General features: G+C 47.2%; 2 protein-coding genes across 9 annotated transcripts in view; one reads left to right on the forward strand and one right to left on the reverse strand.

Annotated features, from left to right (window-relative positions):
* Positions 1-10,667, forward strand: part of Timp3 (TIMP metallopeptidase inhibitor 3) — a 49,277-nt gene extending 38,610 nt beyond the window's left edge. Inside the window, exons 3-5 of the mRNA XM_052752964.1 lie at positions 4,885-4,996; positions 5,522-5,643; positions 6,872-10,667. Of these exons, the coding sequence (XP_052608924.1) occupies positions 4,885-4,996; positions 5,522-5,643; positions 6,872-7,069 (432 nt within the window). The 3' untranslated portion in view covers positions 7,070-10,667. The remainder of the gene's footprint in view (positions 1-4,884; positions 4,997-5,521; positions 5,644-6,871) is intronic.
* Positions 1-24,916, reverse strand: part of Syn3 (synapsin III) — a 454,398-nt gene that overhangs the window by 282,697 nt on the left and 146,785 nt on the right. For all 8 annotated transcript variants that reach the window (XM_052752956.1, XM_052752959.1, XM_052752958.1 and 5 more), the window contains exons 5-6: positions 15,848-16,004; positions 13,055-13,144 (exon numbers count right to left, since the gene is read on the reverse strand). In XM_052752956.1, the coding sequence (XP_052608916.1) occupies positions 13,055-13,144; positions 15,848-16,004 (247 nt within the window). The remainder of the gene's footprint in view (positions 1-13,054; positions 13,145-15,847; positions 16,005-24,916) is intronic.

The following is a 24,916-nucleotide window of genomic DNA, read 5'->3' on the forward strand; positions in this document are numbered from 1 at the left end:
GCGCCCTTGTGGGCTGAGCTGTGTTGTACCCACAGGGCCACTGCTGTCACATTGAATAAGTGCTGAGCACAGGGACCCCTCTGTTTCCCAGCTCTGGTTGTCTGCCTGCATTATACTTCATTAGGAATATTTGCCAAGCATATTCACACCATCAGACCATTCACCAAGCCCATGAAGGTTCCTCAGCATGGCAGGGTAGTCAGTCTTAAGGAAAACACAGAGAACCCATGTCCTGGTCCTGTTGCTACTTCTAAAGAGCTCATTGACCTTGGCCTTGTGCTTTTCCAGGCCATAGTGTTACCATCAGTTGGTAGTGTGAGGTTGGGCTTGGCATCATTGGTCAAGCATCCTGACTGGTAGAGTCTTTTCTAAGCAGGAACTGGTAGTAGCTGCTGGAAGCATGTTCTTACATTTACCTTGGTGGCCCTAAGGACTGGCACTTCAGCTTGAATAACTCAGCTGTTCCTCACCCCCCCACCCCCGCCCCCGCCCCCGCCACTGTGCTTAAAGGCACACCTCACTATATGCAGATCTCTGTGTTTGCAGCCTGTGAGCCCATGAGGCAGTTCCTGCCTAAGGATTACAGTTATATGAAGGGAGAAGAGACATTCACTGACTAGTCACAAGTTCAAGGTGGGATGTGCTGGGGTCCATGTGAACTGTCTGACTTTTATACATTGCTGGTCTTTGCACCCTTGGACATTACGGGGTTGGGGGTCTGACATTCAATAGGCAAATCTTGGAGAATGCTTCCCATCTAATGAAAGAGATGAAAGTGAGGCCCAAAGGTCTGAAAAATCCTCAGAGAAGAGTGTTAAGGCCCAGGTTGGACTTGACTTGGGGGTGAGGGGTGACTCACCCCTGGGTGGAGCCCCGCTATCCCAGAGGCTGACCCTCAGTCCCCTTTATTCCTTCCCGAGGCCTGTGGCTAGATGCACTCCCTCCGTGGAACCTGCTGCTCTGGCTTCAGTTGTGGAAACACTCCCAGGCTCTTGGTTATGTAATGTTCAGAGTCAGCCCTGGCCGGTTGCCCTTGGCTGCCTGAGCCTGGTCATGAGAGCAGCTTATGTCTTCAGACAGCTGGGAGGCCAGGAGTGGGTGGAGGTGGGAAGCCACTTCACAACCTCTGGCAGTGGGGAAAGGGAAGCCAGAGCTTCTGGCTGCAGCGGAGGCCCCTTCCCTGCCTGCTCTGTAACAACCTCCATTGTCAGAAACTTTGAGGTTGCTGCAGAGAAATAACTGGGGGGCAGGAATTCCGAAACTGGCTTGCCTTCCTTCCTGCCTTCAGGGCTTAGAGGCCCAGCTACCGGAGGCCTTTCTGTCCGCAGAATGTCCCTGGGTGGTGTCACACCCACAAGTAGGAGTTGTTTAGAGGCAAAATAACTGTAGTTTCACCCACCAGGCCTCCAGCCAGCATACCACTCCCAGGCTGGCCGGCTCAGACTCTCTGTTCACTGTCCTTCTGCTGGGATCATGGTGTCAGAGTGATGGGTGTTCAATAGAGTAATCTTTACCTTCTTTCTGACTAGGTGATATGCCAAGAGTCTTGCCTTTAATTAAAGGCAGATATAAGTCTCAAGTTGAGACATCAGGTGACCTTTCCTAACCATGTGTGGCTCTGGACATACAGCCTGCAAAAGGTCTCACAGGAGATTCTTTGGAGGAGGGTAGCTTGTTTCTCTGTCATATCTAATGTCTTTCATTAATTCTGACTCTCTTCCCAGCCCGGTGTTATGACTCACTTAACTAACTGGCCAATGCCTTTTTATCTAGGGAGATCATCTGCCTGCATGTCAGAGCAGGTACTGGTTGGGAATGGGAGTCTGCCCATTCACCCCAGTCCTCTTCAGCCTCCTCTGTGCTTAGCATGGGGTTGTAGGATGGGGAGACAAGGAGATGCTTGTCACATTTAACAAGACTTTAGCAAGTGACATTTATTGAGCACACGCTAAGTCCCAGGCAATCTGCTCGGCCTTTGTATGGACCAGCTTCATGCCAAGGGCATGAGACAGCCTCCCAACTCTTGGAAGTAATGGAACAGTCAAGACAGTATGAGCAGAAAGTGGCAAATTATAGGGTCTTTACCATGGGGTCTTGGAGGACAAGGAGATAACAAAGTTGGGTGCCTGCAAGCAGACTGGCTGCTCATTTCTACCTTCTGTGGGGATTTCTCTCACCTGCTCATGTCTACTTCCCTCAGGGGACTTAAAAGGCCAGGTTGGGTTTGCTGGTGTGGTCTAACAGGTGACCGACTCCTGGTGTGCGGCCTGCAAAGGGTGTATCGTAAGTCTTTGGAGGAAGAGTCAGGCCTGCGAGGCTGGCACTGGTCCCTAGGAGGTTTTGTTATTGGGGATTAGACTACCCCAGAGGGTCAGACAGGGAAGCCAGGCAGCCCTGGAACAGGACTGAAAGGACTTAGAGAACAGGGGACATGAGGAAGCCAGCATATCCGACCTCTGGGGACAGGCACACGGCCTTCCTTCCTTCCTTCCTTCCTTCTCCTGGGCAAGCCTCGAGTTCACACAGGTCCATAGTGTGGGGGTGAGGGGTAAGGCTGTAAGAACATCCAGGGAGTTTATTGTAAACCCGTAGAGATTAGCTGGGATTGAGCTGTGGTGCAAAGGTGGAACTTTCCAGAACTGGCCTCGTCATTTGTGGGGACCTTATCTCCCATCAGGACCATGGGAAAGCAGTTTGTTTTGCCAGAGGCTATTGTTTGTACAGCACAGACATGCTTTCAGGCAGGCTGCAAGGGACAGCACGTGGGGGACATTATGTCCCAGTTGGTCCCAGGAGGATCCCAGGGGGACATGTGCTGGTCATGTGCTTTGCCTGTCCTGACCGGGGGCAGGACAGATCTGCTGGGCAGTTGGAATGTGCCTTTTCATTTGCTTAGACAAACCAGAGAAAAGGTTTGTCTAAGCAAATGAACGCTGGCAGGGCTTCCTCCAGCTGCAAGACCCCCTGCCCTGCAGGCCTCAGGGAGCCATTGTCCTTCAGTGCCTGAGACTCTTGTGGTGAAAGATCCTTATCTAGCCTTTGCTGGGCCTGCTGGGTTGTCACAAGCTCCATCCACTAAGTGCTTAGTGGAAGTATTTGCCCCAACCCAAATCGTTGTGAGCAGTTACCTGGTACCGAAGCTTGTTCTTTGTCGGCCATGGCGATGGTACTTCACATCAGGAGTCTTAAATGGGGAGCCTGAGTGGTACATCCAGCATCAAGCAAGTCATTGCCGTGGCCTGACTCAACAGCCATGCTCCCCCATGGTGTAACTGAACCCCAAATTTCCTTGAAGCCCCAGGGAAGGAGAAGGGGTTAGAAGAGATGTACTCCAATCCATTAGGAAAGTACACTCTGTAAACAAGGAGAGGCCTCTAGATTGTGTAGGTCCAACAGACGGCTTTGTGCCCCATGGACCCCTGCGTCTGCTACCCTTTTGCTGGTTAGAAAATGAGGACTAAAAATCAGCCCATCAGGCTTCATGGGGTATTTGTGAGGTACCAGTGGGGTACACTGTATGGCTTGTATTAATTACCTGGATAATTAATAATGCATGCCAGGGATATTTTTCTATCGTGAAGCGCCTAGGAGAGGACTAGTGACCACCAGTCATTCCAGGCCCCTTGAGAGGATCAGGCCAGGTCTGGGTGTCCCTCTCCACCTTCCCTGGCTCACAGTTGACAGTGTGGCCTCCGTGGATCAGGACTTGTGTGGCACAGATGGACTCATCCTAGAACTATAGAATGTGTTCAGTCTGTTAAAGTCACAGCAAGTATTCTGAGCACATGCTGACAAAGGACCCACAGAGCTAGAAATGGAAGAAGCTGCTGATGCAGAGGAAGCCCGGGTCCTAAGCTTCAAGGGCTGAAAGAGGAGATGGTGACGGATGGCCATTAAGACTACAGACTGGGTTGTCTTGCCAGACTTGTTGTTGCTGTTTACTGTGTGACTTAGATAAGCCTCTGAGCCTGTCCAAGACTCAGGCTCCACATCTGTAAAGTGGGCACCTAGGCTCCTGCCTCTCAGGTCCTGGACATTCAGTGCCTAGATAGTCTAACAGTTTCCTAACCTCAGTGTCACTAACACTGGGCCCAGATAACTCTGTACCCAAGCTGTTCTACATGTCATAGGAAGATTCCCAACATCCTTGCTCTCTGTCCACTCTCCTGCCATTGTCTTGTGTTTTAAATGTTTCCAAAGGGCTGCAGCCTTGCCTCTGGTTAGAGCCACTTGATTCAGTCATGTAGATGAATTTTACATAGTTTAATCTAGTAATAATGATATGCTTAATTAAGAAGTTTTGATCTTTTTTCATTCATGTATATGTGATTCATCTTGAGTAAAGGAACTCAGTGCCACCCCAGAAGCTCAGAAAAGTAAGAACATAGACAGTACCTGACATGCGTTCACCCGCCTCTGGCCAAATAGAATTTATCTTGGTGTCCTCATCTGAAAAATGGAGTTCTTGGTACCTACTCTCCATTTTTGTGAGGATTTTGTGAGGATGCTGTGAAAATCCTGCTATATAGGCCAGCATGTCACAGGGATGTTGTGTGAAGACCAGCTGGCTGGCTAGCTATCCCGTTGAAACTTATACAGAGCACTTGGAGCTTTTCATAATAGCTGCTTTGGATCTGTGAAGGGATGTTGTGGTTTGAGAGATGTGAGGTAGAGGAGTGGGGTAGGGCAGCTGGATGGGACATGTACCTGGCTGAGGGAAAAGAACAGATGCCCTTCTTTGGTGTGCAGGGAACCCTGTGGTCATGAGTTAATAGCCTGCCCGTGGCTGACTGTGCAAGGGAACCAGAAGCTCATACCCTACACAGCAGCATGCTGATTGGGCCTTGGGCCCTCTCTCATGATCATGTCCCCTTTTGCCCGCAGATGTACCGAGGCTTCAGTAAGATGCCCCACGTGCAGTACATCCACACGGAAGCCTCTGAAAGTCTCTGTGGCCTTAAGCTAGAGGTCAACAAATACCAGTACCTGCTGACAGGTAAGAGTCACCGGGGGCATCAAGACACTGCTCCTTTGTGCGGGGTCTGCCACAGCTGAGTGAGTGGCGTCCTGAGGGTCGTAGCCATGGGTCTCATGAGGTGAAGGTTCTGTCTGGTTTACCCAGTGCTGGCTGGCAGCCTTGGCTCCATCGTGCACCTGGTTGTGTCCTGCTTTTGTGGCATCTCAGCTTTAACGTGACTAGAAAGAGGCACAGCACTCTTCTACAGCACTTGACAGACCATCTGTCTTATGGCCTTGGTTTGTCTTATGTCACAGACTGGTCTTTAGGCTGTCATTGTAGTAATGGCAACATGCAAAACCCTAAGGAATTCTAAGACCTGGTGGCTTTAAGACCTTCAGCAGAATACTCAATATCTCAAGCTCTATTATCATTCGGAAAACAGGCCAGAGTTCATGTCTAAGGGTGTTGGGGAAGAGGTCTCAAACCTAGGGTCAGTGCCTGGCCCTGGCAGTACAGGGCTCTAACAGAATGCCTATTCCTTTGCCTCCTATCCCATTTCAGGCCGTGTCTATGAAGGCAAGATGTACACAGGGCTGTGCAACTTTGTGGAGAGGTGGGACCAGCTCACACTGTCCCAGCGCAAGGGGCTCAATTACCGATACCACCTGGGTTGCAATTGCAAGGTGAGTTCTATAGTGTCAGTCTGGAAGCTTTGGTTCCTGCTCTGCTGGGACAGACAGCCTATTGGGGGTGGTACAGGGGTGGTAAGGAATGCTGCCCTGGGGCAAGGCAGGCAGGAAAGCTCTGAAGAATGTCTTTGTTCTGGATTCACTGACTGGATGGTGTCTACTTGGCAGCTGCTGGGTTATGAGGGCTCTTGGGCATCCTGGCCCCTCTCAGCTGTTCAAGGCTAGGACAGGTACAGGAACTTCCCCTGGAGGGTTCTGCCAAGCTGTCCTAAGTAGGTTCACTCTAACAGCTGACTCACTGGAGTCCCTGCCCTGGTGGGCAGGCTGGCTGAGGCCTCTGCTGACATCAGCTGCTGCCCAACGCCTCTTTTCAACCAGGTCCAGTCCCTTCCCCAAGTATAAAGTCATGGGAGGGAGCTGAGTCACGCTCTCCCCTCATCCTCAGAATAATCTCATGTACTCTTAATTACTATTACTTCATTGTACAGGTAAGAAAAGAAGGCTCAGAGATCTTTGCTATGTGATCCTGGGTTATATAGCTTGCTGAGTCTGCCTTCCACCCCAGGGCTACTGAACTCTGAAATGCATGCTTTCATCTTTCTGATTCCTTCATTTCCTACAACGGTGGTAGTCTCCCCTATTGGGGGATTTATTAAGGCAACTCCACGTAGTTAAATGAGAGGTTTATTTTGGGGTAACTTACAGCCAGTAAAGGAGTTGGTTACAGGATCCGGGAGAGGTGGAGTGCAGTCCAGCTGGGTTCTCTGGAGAACTCTGCTCGGTCTACCATCCAGCATCCAGGATCACAAGGAACCAAGAGACTTGGCACATCCAGATGTGCTCCGTCTTGGCCCCGCCCCAGGGTCAGGTCATAGGTAGGCATGGCAGTTACCGGAAGCCTCACTAGGGGCAGTACTTCCAGGTCAAAGCTGGAACAACTACCCACTACACTCCCCTCCCACATCTAACCTGGGACTCACACATTGTGTGACCTGGAGCAAGCTGCTTAACCTTTCCAAACCTCTTATTTATAGAAAGGAGTTAGAACTGTACCAAAAGTTTAGAGGTACTGTGTCTGCATCACACCAGTAGATGCTCAGTGGTGTGAGCTAGTAGCTAGTGTAACTACTGTCAGCATTGAAGATCAGGGCTCCCAGGGTGTAAATCCAGGCTGGGCCCACCGTGGTACAGTCTCCTAACTGTGGCTTGTGTGTCACTGCAGATCAAGTCCTGCTACTACTTGCCTTGCTTTGTGACCTCCAAGAATGAGTGTCTCTGGACCGACATGCTCTCCAATTTTGGCTACCCTGGCTATCAGTCCAAACACTATGCCTGCATCCGGCAGAAGGGTGGCTACTGCAGCTGGTACCGAGGATGGGCCCCTCCAGACAAGAGCATCAGCAACGCCACAGACCCCTGAACCCAGACCTGCCCCACCTCACCTCCTTCCCATCCCACTGAGCCTCCCAGACACTAACTCTTCCCAGATGATGACAATGAAATTAGTGCCTGTTTTCTTGCAAATTTAGCACTGGGGACACTTAAAGTCTCTGCTGTCTATGGAGTTGATTTGGAAATACCCTCCTGGCCCTGCCCCTACCCCTTCTTTCTTGGTTTTTGACATCACCCATTTCTAACTGGGAATCTCTGGTGCCAAGCCAGAAAGAACGAGGCATGTATACTCCTGTTCTTCATGATATATAATCTATATTTTTTTAGGAAAACGAAAATTGAAAAATCTGTCCCATTTGGGCATTTAATAGCTACTCCTCTTTCTTCCTCTATTGACCACATCCTAGACCCACTTCCAGGTACACGTCTTCATCCTAGCACACAAAGAGCATAGAAAAGGAAGCTGGCAGATGTCCAACCGTTTCCTAGTCAGTCAAGGGCAGCAAGCAGACAGACGCCAGGTATTCGAAAGACCTTATCCACAGAGGCTATGCAACTGTGTGTCTGGATCAGATGGTCTGTCTATGTCTGCGTGTCAGAGGGAGGGAGGGAAGGGGAAACTGCAGGAGCGGGTCTGAGATGACACACAGTTCCCCTGCCCTGGGATACTTGGGTTGACCAGATGTTTCAGATCCTGGAGCAAGCATCCATGTCAGAGTAATAGAACTTTCTGAGTTGGTGAAGACTTAAACATCTGCCTGAGTTCAGCAGACAACCTGTCTGTGTGTACAAAAACTCAGACAAAGGGTTGAGATGAACATCTTTCCTCTCCTGCCTCCCATGAGACATCCTCCTGGGAATTCTTGGGGAAGTTTGGTTGAAGCTTGCCAACGTATAAGCTGGAGAAATACACACCAGACACTATCCACAGATATAGTCAAGTAGATTTGGGTAGAGAATACTATTTCCAAAGTAGTGTTTAGTTCATCTAGGGGGACGTGTTTATATACACATTTTCATATACCCACAGGGGATTCTGAGCTAATTTTTATAGGACACAGAATTCTATTCAATGCTGTTAAATATGCGAATAGTTTAATCTCTTTTCTTTTGTTGTTTGATGGGAAATTGTGACATTCCAAGTTGACTTTTTTTTCATTTGAATTAAAAATTTGAAACTCTGAACACCCTCAGCACCCTCTTGTCCCTATAACTGGGGTCCTCTGACCTCTGACCTCCTTTCTTCCTTCTGCTTTGTGTTCGGGGTGTCCTTCACTTAATTGCCTTACTGGCCAGCTGATGGCAGGTGAGTGGGAGTGTAGGTTAGGGGCCTTCCTTCACAGGAGAGGGACAGTTGCACAGTGTTCTGCCCCAGTGGAATGCCTCCTCTCCTGGATCTGGGGACAGCATACACATTTTTCCCAGCTCAGTAGTGGGTGAACATCACCTCCTGAGGTGGTCACCTCACAGAATGAACATGGTTGGTTGGTCACTGAGGGGGCCAGGCTCTGCCGTCAAACTGTAGGCCATTTGTTGTGTTGTATTTTTGTTTTTAAAATAAAACTATAATATAAATTTTCATATTAAATAAGATTATTTTAAGTTTTAGTGTCATAAATGCAATGCCAATAGTAGGTGATAATGTGTATTTTACAGAGTTTGAGGTGGCAAGGTGGTGACGTTTAACATTGCTCTCTGTCTCTTTTCGGAGTATGGGTATTCAGCCCCTATTAGTGTCATATCTTCAGCTCATTCCACTTTAGGAAACATAGTTACCAATTATAAGTAGAAAGAGAGAGAGAGAAGCCAACAGGTTCCAGTGTCTGTCCCCCGACCCCTCCCCACATACACCAATGCTTTGGCCTGTGTTTGACAGCCTCGCAGAGCAGGAAGACAGTTCAGGCGATGGGTGTCAAGTTTCCTCTTGGCTGATTTCATTCCCCTGTGCTCACAGGGAACAGAAGGCATGGCCCTTCCCATGGTGTGGAGCAGAAGGAGCAGAGGTCAGCAAACCAGTACTTCTTAAGGGGTGACTTACTGTTTGGGGTTCTTTACTTCAACCTCAGAGTCTCCTAACATGGAGCTCCCGCTCTACCCTGCTCAAGTGCCCTCCCTTATGCTCGCCCCAGAGTCTCTTTCAAGAGGCCTGTAGCCATTCTCAATTCCCATGTCATCACCCTGTTCCTAGAGGGAGAGACGAGGTGAGATCTGAGCATGAGGCATCTGAACTTAGCCTGAAGATAAAATGAGCTGCAGAACCATGGCCCCAGGTGGCTGGCGAGGCCCTGGTGAGAAGTCCTTGGCCAGGAAGGGTCTTCTGGAAAGTCACATCATCAGAGGGCGGTTTTTGAGCTTTCTATAAGCTATAGCTTTGTTTATTTCACCTGTTCACTTACTGTATAATTTAAAATCATTTATGTAGCTGAGACACTTTGATATTTCAATCATATCATGAATGTTTTATTTTGCTAAATCATGTGCCATGTGTAGGCTCTCATGTGTACACTGTGTCTAAGAGAAGAAGAAAAAAAAAAAAGAAAGGAAGAAAGGAAGGAACCCACATGCCATTTTCCTGATTCAAATTCTACAGTAGAATGGAGGGTAGAATACTGGGACTCAAGCACTCAGCTAGACTGGAGTTCAAGGAAAGAGAAGGTACTAGAAACAGCCTCCTCCAGCCTCCTCCCCATGGAATCCCAAGGGTGGGAAGGAGAAGAAGAAAAACAAAACAAACACAAAAGGACACTGATGTTCTTGTCCTGTATCAGCTAGCCCTGGGTCATCTGCCACCCACTTCCCAAGACCTTTCTCCTACTCAGCCAGGAAGCTATGGTTTCTGCAAAGTCCGGGGCCATGGCAACCAGGACTCCAAGCTCTCTTTGTCTCATCCAGGCATCTTTTCTGCCTTCCAACCAAGGAATAACTATGCACAAGCTGTTGCTTCCCAGGCTAGCACTGTGCTATAGCCAGGCCAGGGAGCTTAAGGAAACCTCAGTGCCTACCTTCTCCAGCCCTATCCCTGCCACACAAACACGGTTTCATGCTGTGCTTCTTAAACAATAAAAGACACACAATGGCTTTTGGGGATAGATCTGTCTGGGAGATAATGTACGTCCAGGAGGCATTACCCTTCCATGCCTCATGCCTAGATGGCACATAGGTGGTTGGCTCCCTGCTACTTAAAGTTAAACACATCACTCTAGTGTTTGTATCAGAGAGAAACTTTAAAAATTAACTCTAATGGCAGAAGTACAATGAAATGGGAGAAGGCAGGAGAGATGGTCTTGACAGATCTAAGTTGGCTATTTGGATTGAGGAGGAGAGGACCTAAGAAAATGACCATGTTCTGAGGACAGGGGTACCTTAGATTCTCTATGACTACTTTTCCTCTAACCAGTTGGCTGTGCTGAAGCCCAGTAATGATGAAGAGACACCAACCAGAGAAAACCCTGTCTAGAAGGAATGTATTTGTTGCTAAATTTTGTAGCACTGTTTACAGTTTTCCTCCATGTTATTTATGAATTTTATATTCCGTGAATGTATATTGTCTTGTAATGTTGCATAATGTTCACTTTTTATAGTATGTCCTTTATTCTAAACAGTAAAGTGGTTTTATTTCTATCACACACCCGCTGTCTCTTGCCTTCTTGTGTCCCGTCTTGCGGTGGCGGGTGGGGGTGGGGTGGGGTGTTACATTGATATCAGAGAGGGTCTTGCAAGCAGATGCTGCCTGTCCTCCTCCACACTCCTGCACACACCCTCCTTCCACCCATGTCCAGCTTTGGGTCACCTTGATTAAGCCCCTTTGTTGCAACACATTTCAGGAGAGTGTCCTTAGCCCCTTATATATATATATATATATATCATGTGCCATGTGACGTTTAACATTGCTCTCTGTCTCTTTTCAGAGTATGGGTATTCAGCCCCTATTAGTGTCATATCTTCAGCTCATTCCACTTTAGGAAACATAGTTACCAATTATAAGTAGAAAGAGAGAGAGAGAAGCCAACAGGTTCCAGTGTCTGTCCCCCGACCCCTCATTCAGCACTAACTCCCTCATTCAGATCTTTTGAACTCTGAACTCCGAGTTCAGAGTTCAGAGTTCAAAAGATCTCTAATCCCCTGTGAGTGGACAGGGCTGGACCTGTCTCAGCCTTCCTCATTTTCCCCCCTGAGAATCCCATGGGCAGAGAGGGTGTACAAGCTTGCAGGCAGCCATACTTGATGCCAGTGGTCTAACTGAAATCCTGAGTGAAGCTCCTAGTTGGGAATACCAGTAATTCCTGAGGCCCTAGGACAACTGGCGAGCTTCTCCCAGCACTCAGTGAGCTACTCTCTACTACATACCACCCCATAACTGTGAGACCTCCCTTGCCAGGGTTCCAGGTCATGGCCTTTGCTCTAATTTGAAAGGTTTTCCACTCTGAGCACCCACCAGGCATAGCATTATACATGCTCTTGCACAGACCCTTATCAACCTGCTGTGGCTCTGCCACTCTCAATGAGATTAGATTCTGGTCTAAAATCTAGTCAGTAGACTGGGCGGCAATTAGTAATCAACTGCTTTGAAGGCAAACCCTGGATTTTCTTGGTTCGTTTATACATGTTCTGTGTTATTGAGACCTTCTCACTGTAGTTACCAAACACTAGAATGAAATACCTTATGGTGGGGAGGGTTTATCTTATGGTGGGGAGGGTTTATCTCATGGTGGGGAGGGTTGTTTTGTTTTGGCTCCCGGTTTCAGAGGCTTTGGGTCACCATGCCCAGGAGGCTGTGATAGGACCAGCAGTTTTCATCATGGTAGACCAGAAGTAGGAGAGAATGCCGAAGCCCCAGCCTTCCTCCACTTCCTTTAATCCCATCTGGGCCCCTGACTTCACAGATGGTGCTACCCACATTCCAAGTTGGTCTTTCCTGGCTTAGTTAATCCTCTACAGAAGGGCCCCGACAGACACCTAGAAAGTTCATTACTAATCTGGGTGCTTTTCATTCCAGTCAAATTGATAATTCGGATTTACCATTACACTCAGACTAACCAGACATCCTGGATTCTGTGACTGATGGCTAGATACAGTAGACAGACAACCAATGAGAGCCTCAGACATGCTGGATTCTGTGACTGATGGCTAGATACAGTAGACAGACAACCAATGAGAGCCTCAGACATGCTGGATTCTGTGACTGATGGGTAGATACAGTAGACAGACAACCAATGAGAGCCTCTGACTGGCTGACTTGCTCTCAGTGAAGCCTACAGTCCTACCTGGCAGTGTCTTCAAACAGGCCTGTCCAGCTCAGCAGCCAGAGCCTGAGATTCTACAGTCAGACCACAGTGCTAGCCAGGATGAGCACACATTACACTTGTTCCCTGAGATCCCTGTTCCCTGCAAGGCCAAGTGCACTGACCACACACCAATCACATAAGCAGGCATGCTGTAATCTGATTCCAGCAGCTCAAAAACTCTGCTACCAAAATTCTAACTGTGGACATTAGTCGTAAACCTTCCAAATAGGTAGGAAAGTCACATCTCTCAGCTCAGGCCTAGTACACTCCCAGAGATAACACAGGCACACTTCAAAGAAAGGAAATTGAACATGTGAGCACATTGCTCTTTAATAATCAGCTCAAGTAAAATATCACAGCTTTTATTAAAATTACAGTGGAAACCAGGTCCCAGGAAAAGTATACTGAAGGTAACATTTTACCATAAAAATATTTTTGCCCTTTATACTCAACCTCTGGTTCCAGGATGCCAGCTCAAGATGTCGCTTGATGTGTGTCACAGAATGCCAAGTACCTTTGTCACTTGCCCTGTTGCCTGAAATTCCCCTGGAGAAGTTGAACCTTCCCCTAGGAACACTAGACATTCCCACAAGCACAGGACCTGAAGGCTCCTATGTGGAGTTCAGGTAGCCAGGAAGCAAGCTGTGAGCCTCCCCGAGAGACTCGGGAGACAGACATGTAAGGGCATCCCACATCATGAAGATAAGCGGAGTTAAAAAAGCACTCACCATTGGCTTGTGGTTGGGGAAAAATGTTTGCTCCACGAGTGGAAACTTCTCAGGACCCAAAGAATGGAAGATCTTAATGAGCTGAGAGAACTGGGAGAGAAAAGGAGAGCTCATTAGCCAGCCGGGGCTTCCCACTGAGGTCCCGGCACCCACTTGACCCTGGCCTTCGAAGCTTGACCCTGTTCTAGAAGCTGTTGATCACCACTGGGATGAAAAGGCAACTTCCTTGGCTGGGTGTCGCCCTCTCTTTTACCCCTCGTCCTGCCCCTGACCCAGAAGGTAGGCAGGTCACAGGCTTCAGTTAAACTACATTCTACGAGCACTGTACCTCATTCTCGGCCATTTCACACAGGGTCCTTACCCCCAATACAGCCTTCCGGGGGTTCTGCCATCCTTCTGCCTGCAATGTCTCTATTTCTAGGGCCAGGCCAGGCCTAGGGAAGACAGGCAACACTACCAGGTTGAGATGCTAAGGTATTGCTGATGGGGAGCATGGGGAATTGGGGACATAGAGGAGGGTGTGGGCCATCAGGAAGGCTCATTGGACCTATGCCCTAAGAGGAAGAAGGGTACCCTGTGTGTTCAAGGAGACCACTGTTTCTGAAGGCTTTCAGTGGCTTCCATGGCTGTGGCCTCAGGTGCAGGGGGGACAGTGAGGAAGCAGGCAAAGGGTGGTCCATCACAGGTCATCATGAGCTTTAAAAGGCTGGACCAAGGATCTTATTCACTCAAAAGGCAAAGGAGAATTACAGGTGGACACCAGAAGAACACCTTGGCCTCTCCAAACACAGGTACCTCGTGGCTAGAAGAAGAGCCATATTTTGTGCCAGGAAAATGCCGATATCTGGGACAGAGAAATAAGGAAGCTGAAGAAATTCCTGCTCTTTACTGGGTTTCTGTGCACTCTTGGGAAATAGCCCACACGTGTAGCACAGAACAGTCATTCTACAAGGCTTGGAGAACTGTTTGGGCGTGTCCCTCATTTTTCAGATAAGAAAGCTGGAGTTCAAAGAGGGACTGTAACTCCATAGCTAAGCTAGTGGGTTTTAGAGAAGAGCTACAGCACTTACTGCCGGCTCTGTGGGCTTCAGTTTTGCTCTGTAGCCCAGGCTGGCCTCGAACTCACAGAGATCTGCCTGGCTCTGCCTCCGGAGTGCTGGGATTAAAGGCGTGCGCCACCGCCGCCCTGCCAGTTTCCTTTTTTGTACAGTGGAAATACCTGGGATGTGGGTATTGGGGCTGAGCACATGACATAGTGAGTGCTAATAAAGTTGCTGCTGTCAAAACTATGGCCTGTTTCCTTCTCAGGCATCCAAATCTTAGATTCCATGAGTCAAAACTCTTAGTTATGACATAAAGAAACCACAGTCAGGATGGCAGCAGCCAAGACTATCCATACCTATTAAACTAACCTAAGTAGTCATTCAACAAATACTCAGAACCATCAGCCTAGACTTAGTCCATGTGTAAGAGGCAGGAATTGTTGCCACCATTTATTGAGGATATGCTGTGTACCAGCCACCATTACAAACACTTTACATGTCCCCCCTGGAAACCAGAAAAACCCTATTATTATCATCCTTTTCTAAATAAGGACACCAAGTTCTGAGAGGCTAATGCAATTGCTTGAGAGTACACATAAGTGGAGAAACTTGGCCTTGGTCAGTCTAGCTCCTGGGCCAGACTCTTGGCCTTGGTCAGTCTAGCTCCTGGGCCAGACTCTAACCAGTGTTCTTCACTCCCAGGTGATGATAGACAGGCAGCCAAAAAGGGTGGACCAGAGAGCTGAGACGTTTCATGGTATTTTCTCCACAGCTCTGAGCCTCCTTTGTTTCCCCCCAAGGTACATACCATAGGACAGATCACAGTTGTCATATTTGTTAACAGACTGTCTCACCAGAATGGTAGGCTAAGGGGCAGGTACTCTGGTGCCATTACTATGTGTGTGTAGGCTGCATTGCTTGTATTAAGGGAGAGAAATGATATATAAAGGAATGGTGTCATTGAGGTGCAGACCCATGTGTGGGGTACTAGAAGAGGGGAGGGCTGCTATTTTGGGAAGATCCTTTGCTTTTGTGTAACATTTAAATGGGAACTTGAGGAACCCAATGGAATGTTCGAGACCAGTGAATCAATGGGGAGGAAGCAGAAGTGAGGGCTGGAGGGGGGTTTCACCACTCACTAGCCCTAAGATTCCAGAGAGTTCTGAAGTTAAGCCCTCTCCTCTGTGGGACAGAGGAACGATGCGATCTCAACCGCATGATAGCATGGGTACGTGTAGCAATTTTCTGGTATTCAGTAAGTGTTGGATAGCTCTGAAGAGCAACAGTAAGAAAATTCTATTAGAATGTTAAAAAAAGAACGAGGTATGTTTGTCTGTCTGTTTGAGTCAGGGTCTCCCATAGCCTGGGCTGGCCTAGAACTCCTAACTACATAGCCAAGGATGATCTTGTCTGATCCTCCTGCCTCCATCTCCTTAGGGCTGGGATTACAAGTGTGCACCACCACATCTGGTTTACAGAGTCTGGAAATTGAGCCCAGCACGCTACCAACTGAGCTATATCCCCAGCAAGACTAGTATTACTATAACACGATCCTGTATCATAATGTGTTATACATAGTATTTTCCAGGCTGCAATTCCCAGAGGAGACCTGGGGTCAAGTTGCTTGCTCGGTTGCTTAAATAAGGTTCTTCTCCTTGCTGAGGCTCTGGATGGTGAATGGAGCCATTTACAGGCTGGGAGACCACTTCACGCTTCCCAGTTCCCTCCATGCGGGCTTTCTGTCACCTACCACCCAGGGCTTGCTGCAGAAGTTGTACACGGAGTAGAGAGAGTTGACAGCAGGAAGCCCTCCATACTGAAGGCCGATGACCAGGCTGCGGTAGTCCTCAGCCAGGGCCATGCTGTAGGCATGCTGTCGGACCAGGATGAAGTCCGGTTTGAAGGACCTGCCAAGAGAGGGAGCAGCAGTTGTATTACCACATGGTAGTGTAGCCAAGGCTTGCTGGTTGTAGCCCTGACCCCATGTGGTGGCTAGCCACAGGAGCTCTCAGCTGAGAGGGCAGGGTAGTGGGGGATGGAGAGGGCCAGGCGCAACTCACAGCTGCCCAACTACAAACCAGAAGAATTTAAAGGAACAGACACCTTCTTGTGTTTGGATTTTAGGCTATTCCCTAGATTTCTGTTTTATTTAGAACAAGGAAAAACGTGTCAAATAACTAAACAGTGGAGTAACTTTTTGCTAGGTTCTGAGCAACATACAGAACTCATGCATTCCCTTGGGTATTGGATGTTACCAGCTCCTGTTTCTCAAAGGTACATCCTAACACTCAGGAAGATACATAATTGCTTAAAGTGACATGCTGCAGGTAAGTGCCAGGGTTATGTGTCTAGCTGTCAACCGTCTGGTAGCTGGACTTCTTCCTTGTAGATTTCCCATCACACTGGCCTTGTGCCTTCTCAGTAGCAACCCTTGAAAGTGGCCAAGCCCAAGTGCACACAGGTTCTGTTCCGGGCCCCCTGGAGTCAGGGTCCTGATGAATGCTTTCCAGCAGAGTTGGGGGAGGGTTGGGGTATGCTCCCCAAACCCCGCCCCCATTTTACAGCTGGGAAGATTTGCAACTCTGAGAAATTAACTTCCTCAAACCACAAAGCTGGTGAGCAGGAGAGCTGCCTTTGAACTCTGTCATTGGTTTAAGCCCTTATGCTTTTTACCCCACACCCTGGCTCCTGACAGATTTACAGTGTTTTATTCACACTGTCAAAGGCCAACTTATTTCTGTGCTCCTTACTTCTAAGACACACGAGAAACCCAGCCTCACAGTGGGCAGAGGGTGGACACTGAACACGGCACCATATCCTTAACTTCACAAAAACAGTCTCTTTAAAATAATTCAAATATAAGCTAAAATAACTCTCAGAGGGAAGGACTTGCTCCTCCTGAGGATAGACAAAAAGAATGTGCGCAGTGCTGATGTGTCTCGGGTCATGTTGACCTTGGTTCTCAACAGATACCCCAGTGTCTGACACCTCCAGGGAAAGTATGTGAAGGGTAGGTGTGGTAGAGATGCCTGTGAACACCTCTTCCTCCTGTCAAAACAAATGCAAGGTCTTCTCTGCTAAGTGCTAACTCGTCTCCACAGGCCACTTAAACCAGACTGTGGTATGTCTTCACGAGTCTGACTCACAATGTGTTTATAGGAATGGTCAGCCTTAGAGTAAGAAAGTGAAAGCTATAATCTTGGAGGGCTGGAGAGATGGCTTAGCGGTTTAGAGCACTGGCTGCTCTTCCAGAGGACTTGGGTTCAATTCCCAGCACCACGTGGCAGCTCACAACTGTTTGTAACTCCAGTTCCAGGGGAATCTGACACCCTCACACAGATATATATGCAGACAAAATACAAACACACATAAAAAATAGTCTTAGAATAAGAGCAGCTGAGCTAGAATAATGAAGCAAGGATTTGATGGCAATCAGAAGCAATTGTAAGAGAACCATTTTCTACTTTTATATGATTTACTGAAAAACCCATGGAATGTAAAAATCAGCAAACGAATTGCTGGAGATCTTACAAACTGCAGAGAAAATTCCTAAAAATCTTTATGTACACATTTTGATCCAACTATGTATTTTACTATGTACAGCATGCATTCATACACGTAATTGATTTCATGCTTTCTATCAGTGATGATTCTGGAATTTTCTACACAATGCAATGACATGGATGGTTCCTCTATGACCAAAATACCTTTAAAAATGAATCTATTTCCTTTTCCTTTCTTTCCCCTCCCCCTTTCTCTGCTTTTCCCTCCTTCTCCCCTCTACAGCTCCTTTCTCTCCATCTCCTCTCCTTTCCTCTTCCCTCTCTCCTCCTCCTTTTCCTCTGTCCCCTTTTCTTCCCACCCTCATCATGGCTGGGAATCACATCAGGGACTTGCACTCTGTTTTCTTCCTTTGGTAATTCTCTCATATTGCCCTAAAGGACACCCCCCCACACAACTGCATTCAAGGTTCGTTTTCCCAATTCCTATCTCATGACATCTTTGCCAGCCCCACAGGTGCTTTGTTTTGATGTTCTTTGTGTTGTTATTTGCAGGACTTGGGTCTAATCCAGGACCTTGTGCATGCTCAACTGAGCTATAGCCCATTCGTTTTATTTATTTATTTTTTTGAGACATGGTCTCATTAAGTTGCTCAGGCTAGTCTTGAACTCCCTCTGTAGCCTAGGCTTGCCTTGAACTTGTCTTTTTGCCTTAATCTCCCAAGTAGCTGGGGTTACAGGTCTGTAACCACCAGGTCTTGCAATATTACAGTTACAAGTGTTTCAATTTGATAAGTGACATCCCCTAAAAGATACCCTGCATCTCTCTGTTGCTGGACTTTGATTTTTTTTTTTTTTGAGACAGGGATTCTCTGTGTAGTTTTGGTGCCTGTCCTGGATCTTGCTCTGTAGACCAGGATGGTCTTGAACTCACAGAGATCCATCTGGCTCTGCCTCCCGAGTGCTGGGATTAAAGGCATGTGCCACGGCTGCCCTGATTTTTTTTAAATTAATCATTTGCTTTGTCATTTTTATATGACTTCTTACATCTCTCTCTTAAAAACTGTGTCTCTCCCTTTTGCTCCTCCATAAGGCCTCTGTATTAAGGATACTGTCTTTTCCCTATCAAGTGTGGCAATATTTTTACCAGGTGCTTCTTTTTAAAAGGCACATAAATGTGCTTGACTCACACTTCCGCCCGACTAGTTTATCTTCTATTGCCTTTTGCTTTCTCTCTATGTTTTGCTGCTTAGAGGGTCCAGACAGTTGGACAGAACCCCTTCCTGACAGGGTGATCTCCACTGTAGACAATAATGGCAGTGAACTCAGTGTCTTGCCAGGAGTAAGGCTGCTGCCTTGAGGAAGCAGTCAGAGGTCTCATGCTGGCCATCTTCGTAGCTTCTTTAGAGGTGTGAAGAATTTATAACAGGGACACAAACCAAGAAAATATAGCCAGAGCCTCACTGTTTAGGAGGAGAGTGTCCAGGTCAGCTTCCAAGAACAGAATAGTGCTTTTGAGAAAAGATTTCATTTTTATTTTCAATTATGTGTCTGTGGGGAACAGGGTGAGACAAGTTGTGCATGTGGATACAGTGCTCACAGAGGCCAGAAGAGGGCGTTAATGAGAATGTGCACAGGTAGGGATGAAAAGACAGTAAACATGAGGAGGAATGGCCAATGTGAAGGGGAGGGAGTCCCGTCCTTGTGGTCACAGGGATGCAATGAATTCTGACGGTCAGGGTGTCCAGGCAATAGTGTGTGGCCCTGGTAACTATGGGCTGCTTTACAGTGACACAGGTTCAGTATTTATGGAGGAATATCGGCCCCAACAAGAAAACTTTAGCCCCAAGGAAGTCACGTTGACCTCCCGTGACCTCTTAAGAGTCTCACATCCAGTGATGAAGGGTAGTACTTGCCACATGTAAGGTACCAGGGCTGGCTAGGCATGTGGTACAGTCTATAGGCATAGTCACTGCTACACAGAATACACAGGCTCCTCCCTGACGGAGCTCCAGGAATATGCAGAGATTAGTGTCCAGTAGCAGGTAGCTGCTTCCCTTGAACCCAGCACTCTGGTTTCTCTGTCCAGTCAGAAGGTGATCACATCCTCCATGTCTTCCAAACATCCAAGCCTCTGGTCCCTGGATATTTCCAAGCACTACAGCAGAGGCTGAAGATGCTAAGATGATGGGGACATGATCCCTGCTTTTATAGAACTGACAGCCTGGGAGGAATCTGGTGCCATGTGTATGAAGGAGACACTACATGGATATCAAACACATTTGTGTTCACACAATAATTGTGTTGGCCTTATTCACAATAGCCAAGTTATGGAGTCAGCCTAGGTGTCTATCAACAGATGAATGAGCACATAAATGGAGTTTTATTCAGCCATAAATAAGAACGAAATTAGGTCATTTGCAGGAACACGGATGCAACCAGAAATCATTAAGTTAAACAAAATAAGTCAGACTCAGAAGGACAAATATCAACCACTTGTTTTCTTTAATTTGGGGATCACAGATTCTATATGGATACATAGAATCAAGAGACATGGGAAAGGAGAGTCAAGGTTGTCTGGCTTGGGGGAAATGAATGTGATTAACAGGAAGGGGGAGTAAGAGGAGAGAGTGGTTGTAGTCAAAATACACATGTACTTGTATGGATGTCTTTTTGAAGAAATGCCTGTGACCTCTTAAGATTCTCACACCTAATGTGGGAAAGATGTGTATGTATAGATGTACAACAAATATACATCAAATTAAAAACAAAAAGCAAGCAAAGGAGATGACAAAGGTGTAGATAAGATGCTAAAGTGGCCCAAACAGTGTATCCAGTTCTTCCTGGGAGCAGGTGTGGGTGAACGTCTGTAGAATAGCTTGGGTCTTGAAATAGAAGCAGGCCTTCTTTACGGACAGGGGTTTAAGGGCTCTCCAGGTAGCAGGATGGGTATTGTGGGCTCTATTTTATCTGCCAATATCTTCTTTTCTTTTTTGGCAGGCAGAACTCATGATCAATTCCCTCTCATTAGCAAACTGTATTACTGTGGTGGGAACTGGTTATAGATGAGGACCCATGAAGAATGGCCTCCCCTGGAATTGCTGTCTGTGAACTATAGGGAAAAGGAGTGAAGTTAAGCTAAGGAGTGAAGGAAAAGCTAAGAAGAAGTTAGCTGATGGAGACCTTTTTTTTTCTACATGGAAGAATCCCTTTTTTTTTTTTTTTTTGAGAATACATGCCCTTATGGCCTTTTGGGACAGAGGCAAAAGCCCTATCCAAGGTTGCCTAGTCCCTGACATCCACAGAGCCTGGCCTACAACCATCTTTATCTTCTGAGTTAAGAGAACCAGGAGGTCTCCTCTCCTGCCTAGGCTCTATTGAACCCAGCCCAACATTTTGCCGTTTACATTGTTCTAACACTGGGACGAAGCGATGAAGTTTGCCACTGATTCTGTGGCTGGAACATAGACAGTTGATGTGGCACCCGAGTTGAGCATTGGTAAAACATTATAGCTCCTCCCCTGCCAGCCCGTTGCTGCTGTCTTTCTGTCTCTACTGTCCCTCAGGGTTCAAGTCCTGTGCCTTTCATGTCTAGGCAGGATCTCTGACAAATCAGCCCACACAAGTTGGCACTGGAACCTCTTTCTGGGGTTCCTTCTTATATCACCCTTAAACTTTAATATCAGCTCTTGGACCCAGGTATGGCTTAGAAGTGGCTGTCGGTGCTCCAAGGGAATTGAGGATGACAGATAATTAAATGGTAAGGACAGATGGTACATTGAAGAGGATTACTGAGGGCTTGAGGCAATGTCAAGAGGCAGGGGGCCCAAGGCTGAGTCATTCTGAACCACTGGAAAAGTGTCATAATTCCTTCAACTATGCGAGGCCTTGCAGTAGCAAGAATGGATCCTGGCAGGGCTTTGCCTGGGATCTCAGCTAATGAGCAGGAGCCTCATTATTCTCAGCTGCTTCACTGAGATTTAGCAGCTATCCCTTATTCTTCAGCATCTAAGTTGGCAAAGGGGGATGATCATGCTGACTTTGGTCATGGCCTGGTCTATCACATCCATATCTGCTCCCAGTCAGGCCTGGGAAGGCTCCAGATATTCTGATCTCTGTACATGCCTGCAGAGAAACTGTCTCTGCACTCCTCAGAACCCTCTCTACTCTGCTTCTAGACATGTAACTTGGTGCACAATCTAGGGCACAGGGACCCAGGGAGCTGCAAACCAGCAAAACTGAGGCAGGAGAACTGAGCATCAGGGCTGTCTCTGTGCTCCTTAAGGCTCATAATAACTCCATCCTGCTGCAAGTATAAATCACAGGAAATGTGCATGCTCTACAAAGGGTGGGGACTGAACCCACCAGATGGGAGAACTTGAGAATCAGCAGTGCTTCCCGAGGACTGCAAGAAATTAGTCCAGGCCCAAAAGATATTAGGTGGCAGCCAACCAGAAATCTGGCAAGGAGTAGAAAACAGGGTACTGCAGCCAGGCTGGTGGGGCCCACAGGGAAGCTGCCAGCTCCATGTGCCAGTGGGGAAGGGACTTGAAGGAGCTGATGGGCAGCCCACTCTCATGGATCTCAGAGCTCTTAAGTACTTAGAGGTTAATAAAACACAGGCAGGGGCTGTTGGAGGAAGCAAGCTTCCTGTCTCTATTCCTGGGATCTTAGTCTCTTCATCCAGGGCTCTTCTTTCTCTTTCATGTCAGGGAATGCCACTGGCTTCATCCTCTTCCTCCATCCTTGACCCTGGGGTTTCTAGCTGCCCTGAGCTGAATCATGTCTCCCCAAAGCAAGGTTGAAGTCCTGATCCCTGTTACCTGTGAAGGTGAGCTAATATGGAAATAGAGTCCTTATAGATAGATAGCATTGAGGTGAGGCCACACTGCAATGGAGTGGACCGTGGACCATAACTTGATGACTGTCTTTGTAAGAGGGATCTACACACACACACACACACACACACACACACACACACACACACACACACACACACGGGGTGGGGGCATCAGTGATGAAGGAATCAAAGACGGCAATGATGCTCTGTAATCCAGAACATGCCAAGGACTGCTGACAGGTCTCAGAAGCTAGCAAGAGGTAAGAAAGGGTTCTCCCTAAGACCTCCAGAGGACCGGATGCCCCGACTTCAGACTTAGAGCCTCCAGAATTAGGAATGTGTTTCTGTGATTTAAGCCATACAGCCCACAGTGCTGTGTTCAGTAGCCTCGGCAGTCTAATTCCCTGGGCAGCCCCATATTCCCTTGTTCCAGTAGCTTCTAGGCTTTTCTGGCTTATTTTATTCTTCTATATAAATCCATCTAGACTTCCATGCTCCTCTTTCCAAAACAGCAGTCCCGTGGTCGTGTATTCCAGGGGCTGTAACAAAATACCACAGACTGGGTGGCTTATAAACAACAGAAACTTATTTCCTATGACTCTGGGGTCAAGGAAGCAGGAGAGTCAGTGGCTAGCAAAGCCCTACTTCCTGGTCCATGGCCAGGCCTCCACCTTGTGTCTTTCCCAGGCAGCACAGGAAGGAGTGGGGCAGCTCTCAAGAGCCTCTTGGCAAGGACACTACTCTCACTGGTGGAGGCTGCATCCTAAAGACTTTACTAACTCCCAAAGGCCCATCTCTTAATACTAGCACATGGATTTGGGGAAGATGTACATTTAAACTGCAGCAAATACTAAACTTAACAAGCAAAGAATATCTTTACTTATGAAGCTGTATAGGAAATTAATGTTCAATTTTTATTATACAACAAACCCACCAATACATAAGAACATGGTCAGATGAACATTTACCAACATGTTAATCTGCAGGTTTGAAGGGGAAGAAATGGGAAATAGGAAGTTGGGTCTTCTTTAGCTATTGTCTGCATTAAAATAAAATAACACAGAACAGTTTTATAAGCAGGATTAAAAAATGAGGCTATCTTCATTCTAGAAAAAAAAAGAAAGCTATAACAGTGATGTTGTATCACGGGAAACTCTAAGGACACACTGCCACATGTATAAAAGTATCTAAAAAGATAACCTGTTTTATCACTAAAGCTTTGAAAGACAGTGGTTGTGGGAGAAGAAATGGAAAACTGTTCATTGGGTAACGAGGTGGGAAGGCAGCAGGAGGCTGGGTACTCCTTTGAAAAATCTCCTCTTTTCTTATAATTTGATATTAACCAAAGATTATGGTTGTCAGGCATCTATAGATGACAGGTAGATGGATGGACATATGAATGACTATGCTGCTTATATTTAATGGTTAACTTGATACAACCTAGAAATATCTGGAAAGCATCATAATTGAGGAATTATCTAGATCAGGTTTGCCTGTGGGGTATGACTGTGGAGAATTATCTTGATTGTAGGAATTGATGTAGGAAGAACCAGTCCATTGTGGGTGGCACCATTCCCTAGGCTTGGCCCCAAACTGTAAAAGAGGAGATAAAATGAGCTGAGTACTGAGAATCAAGTAAGCAATGACCCATGTGTTTGTATTCTCTCTGCTCTTGACCATGGACATGGATATGATGTTTTAAGTTCCTGCATTGGCTTTCCTGAAATAATGGACTTGTCCTAGTTCACCTTAGTTGTCAACTTGATACACCCTAGAGTCGTCTGATATTAGAGCCCCGATTGAGGAATTGTGTAGGTAGGATTGGTCTATGGACACATCTGTGGGGGACTGTCTTGATTATTAATTACTTAGGAGAGTCAAGTTGTGGGTAGAACCATCCTTAGCCCAGTGAATCTTGGTAATATAAGAAAGCTAGATGAAGCTGGGCATGGTGGCACATGCCTTTAGTTCCAGCATGGGAGGCAGAGGCAGGCAAATCCAGGCCAGCGAGTTCTAGGACAGCTAGGGCTACACAGAGAAACCCTGTTTTGAAAAAACCAAAAAATAAAAGAAAAAAGAAAAGAAAGCTAGAGAAGTGAGAGCTTGAGCCAGCAAACAGTGTTCTCCCCCTCCCCCCTTTTATCTCTGGGTCCCTGCCCTGACTTCCTTTAGTGATGTATTGTGACCTGGATTTGTAAGACAAATAAATCCTTTCCTCACTGTGTTGCTTTTGGTCAGAATGTATGAGATCACGATCAAGTTAAGGGACTGAAACTGGCTCGGTGACCTGAAGGTGTAAGTTAACCGAACCCTTCCTCCTCTAACTTGCTTTTGGCCAGAGCACTTTTTACCACAATAACAGAAATGAAATTAAACAACGATAGACAAGAAACAAATCTTCTACTTCAGTCCTAGCTAGACACTTGCCTTGTTTCTCTGTTGAACCTGTTGGGCGTGACAGTCTGTGCCAGCTGATTCC

This window comes from Peromyscus californicus, unplaced genomic scaffold (genome assembly GCF_007827085.1).
Source record: "Peromyscus californicus insignis strain IS unplaced genomic scaffold, ASM782708v3 Scaffold_24__1_contigs__length_46423439, whole genome shotgun sequence".
Classification (NCBI taxonomy): Eukaryota; Metazoa; Chordata; class Mammalia; order Rodentia; family Cricetidae; genus Peromyscus; species Peromyscus californicus.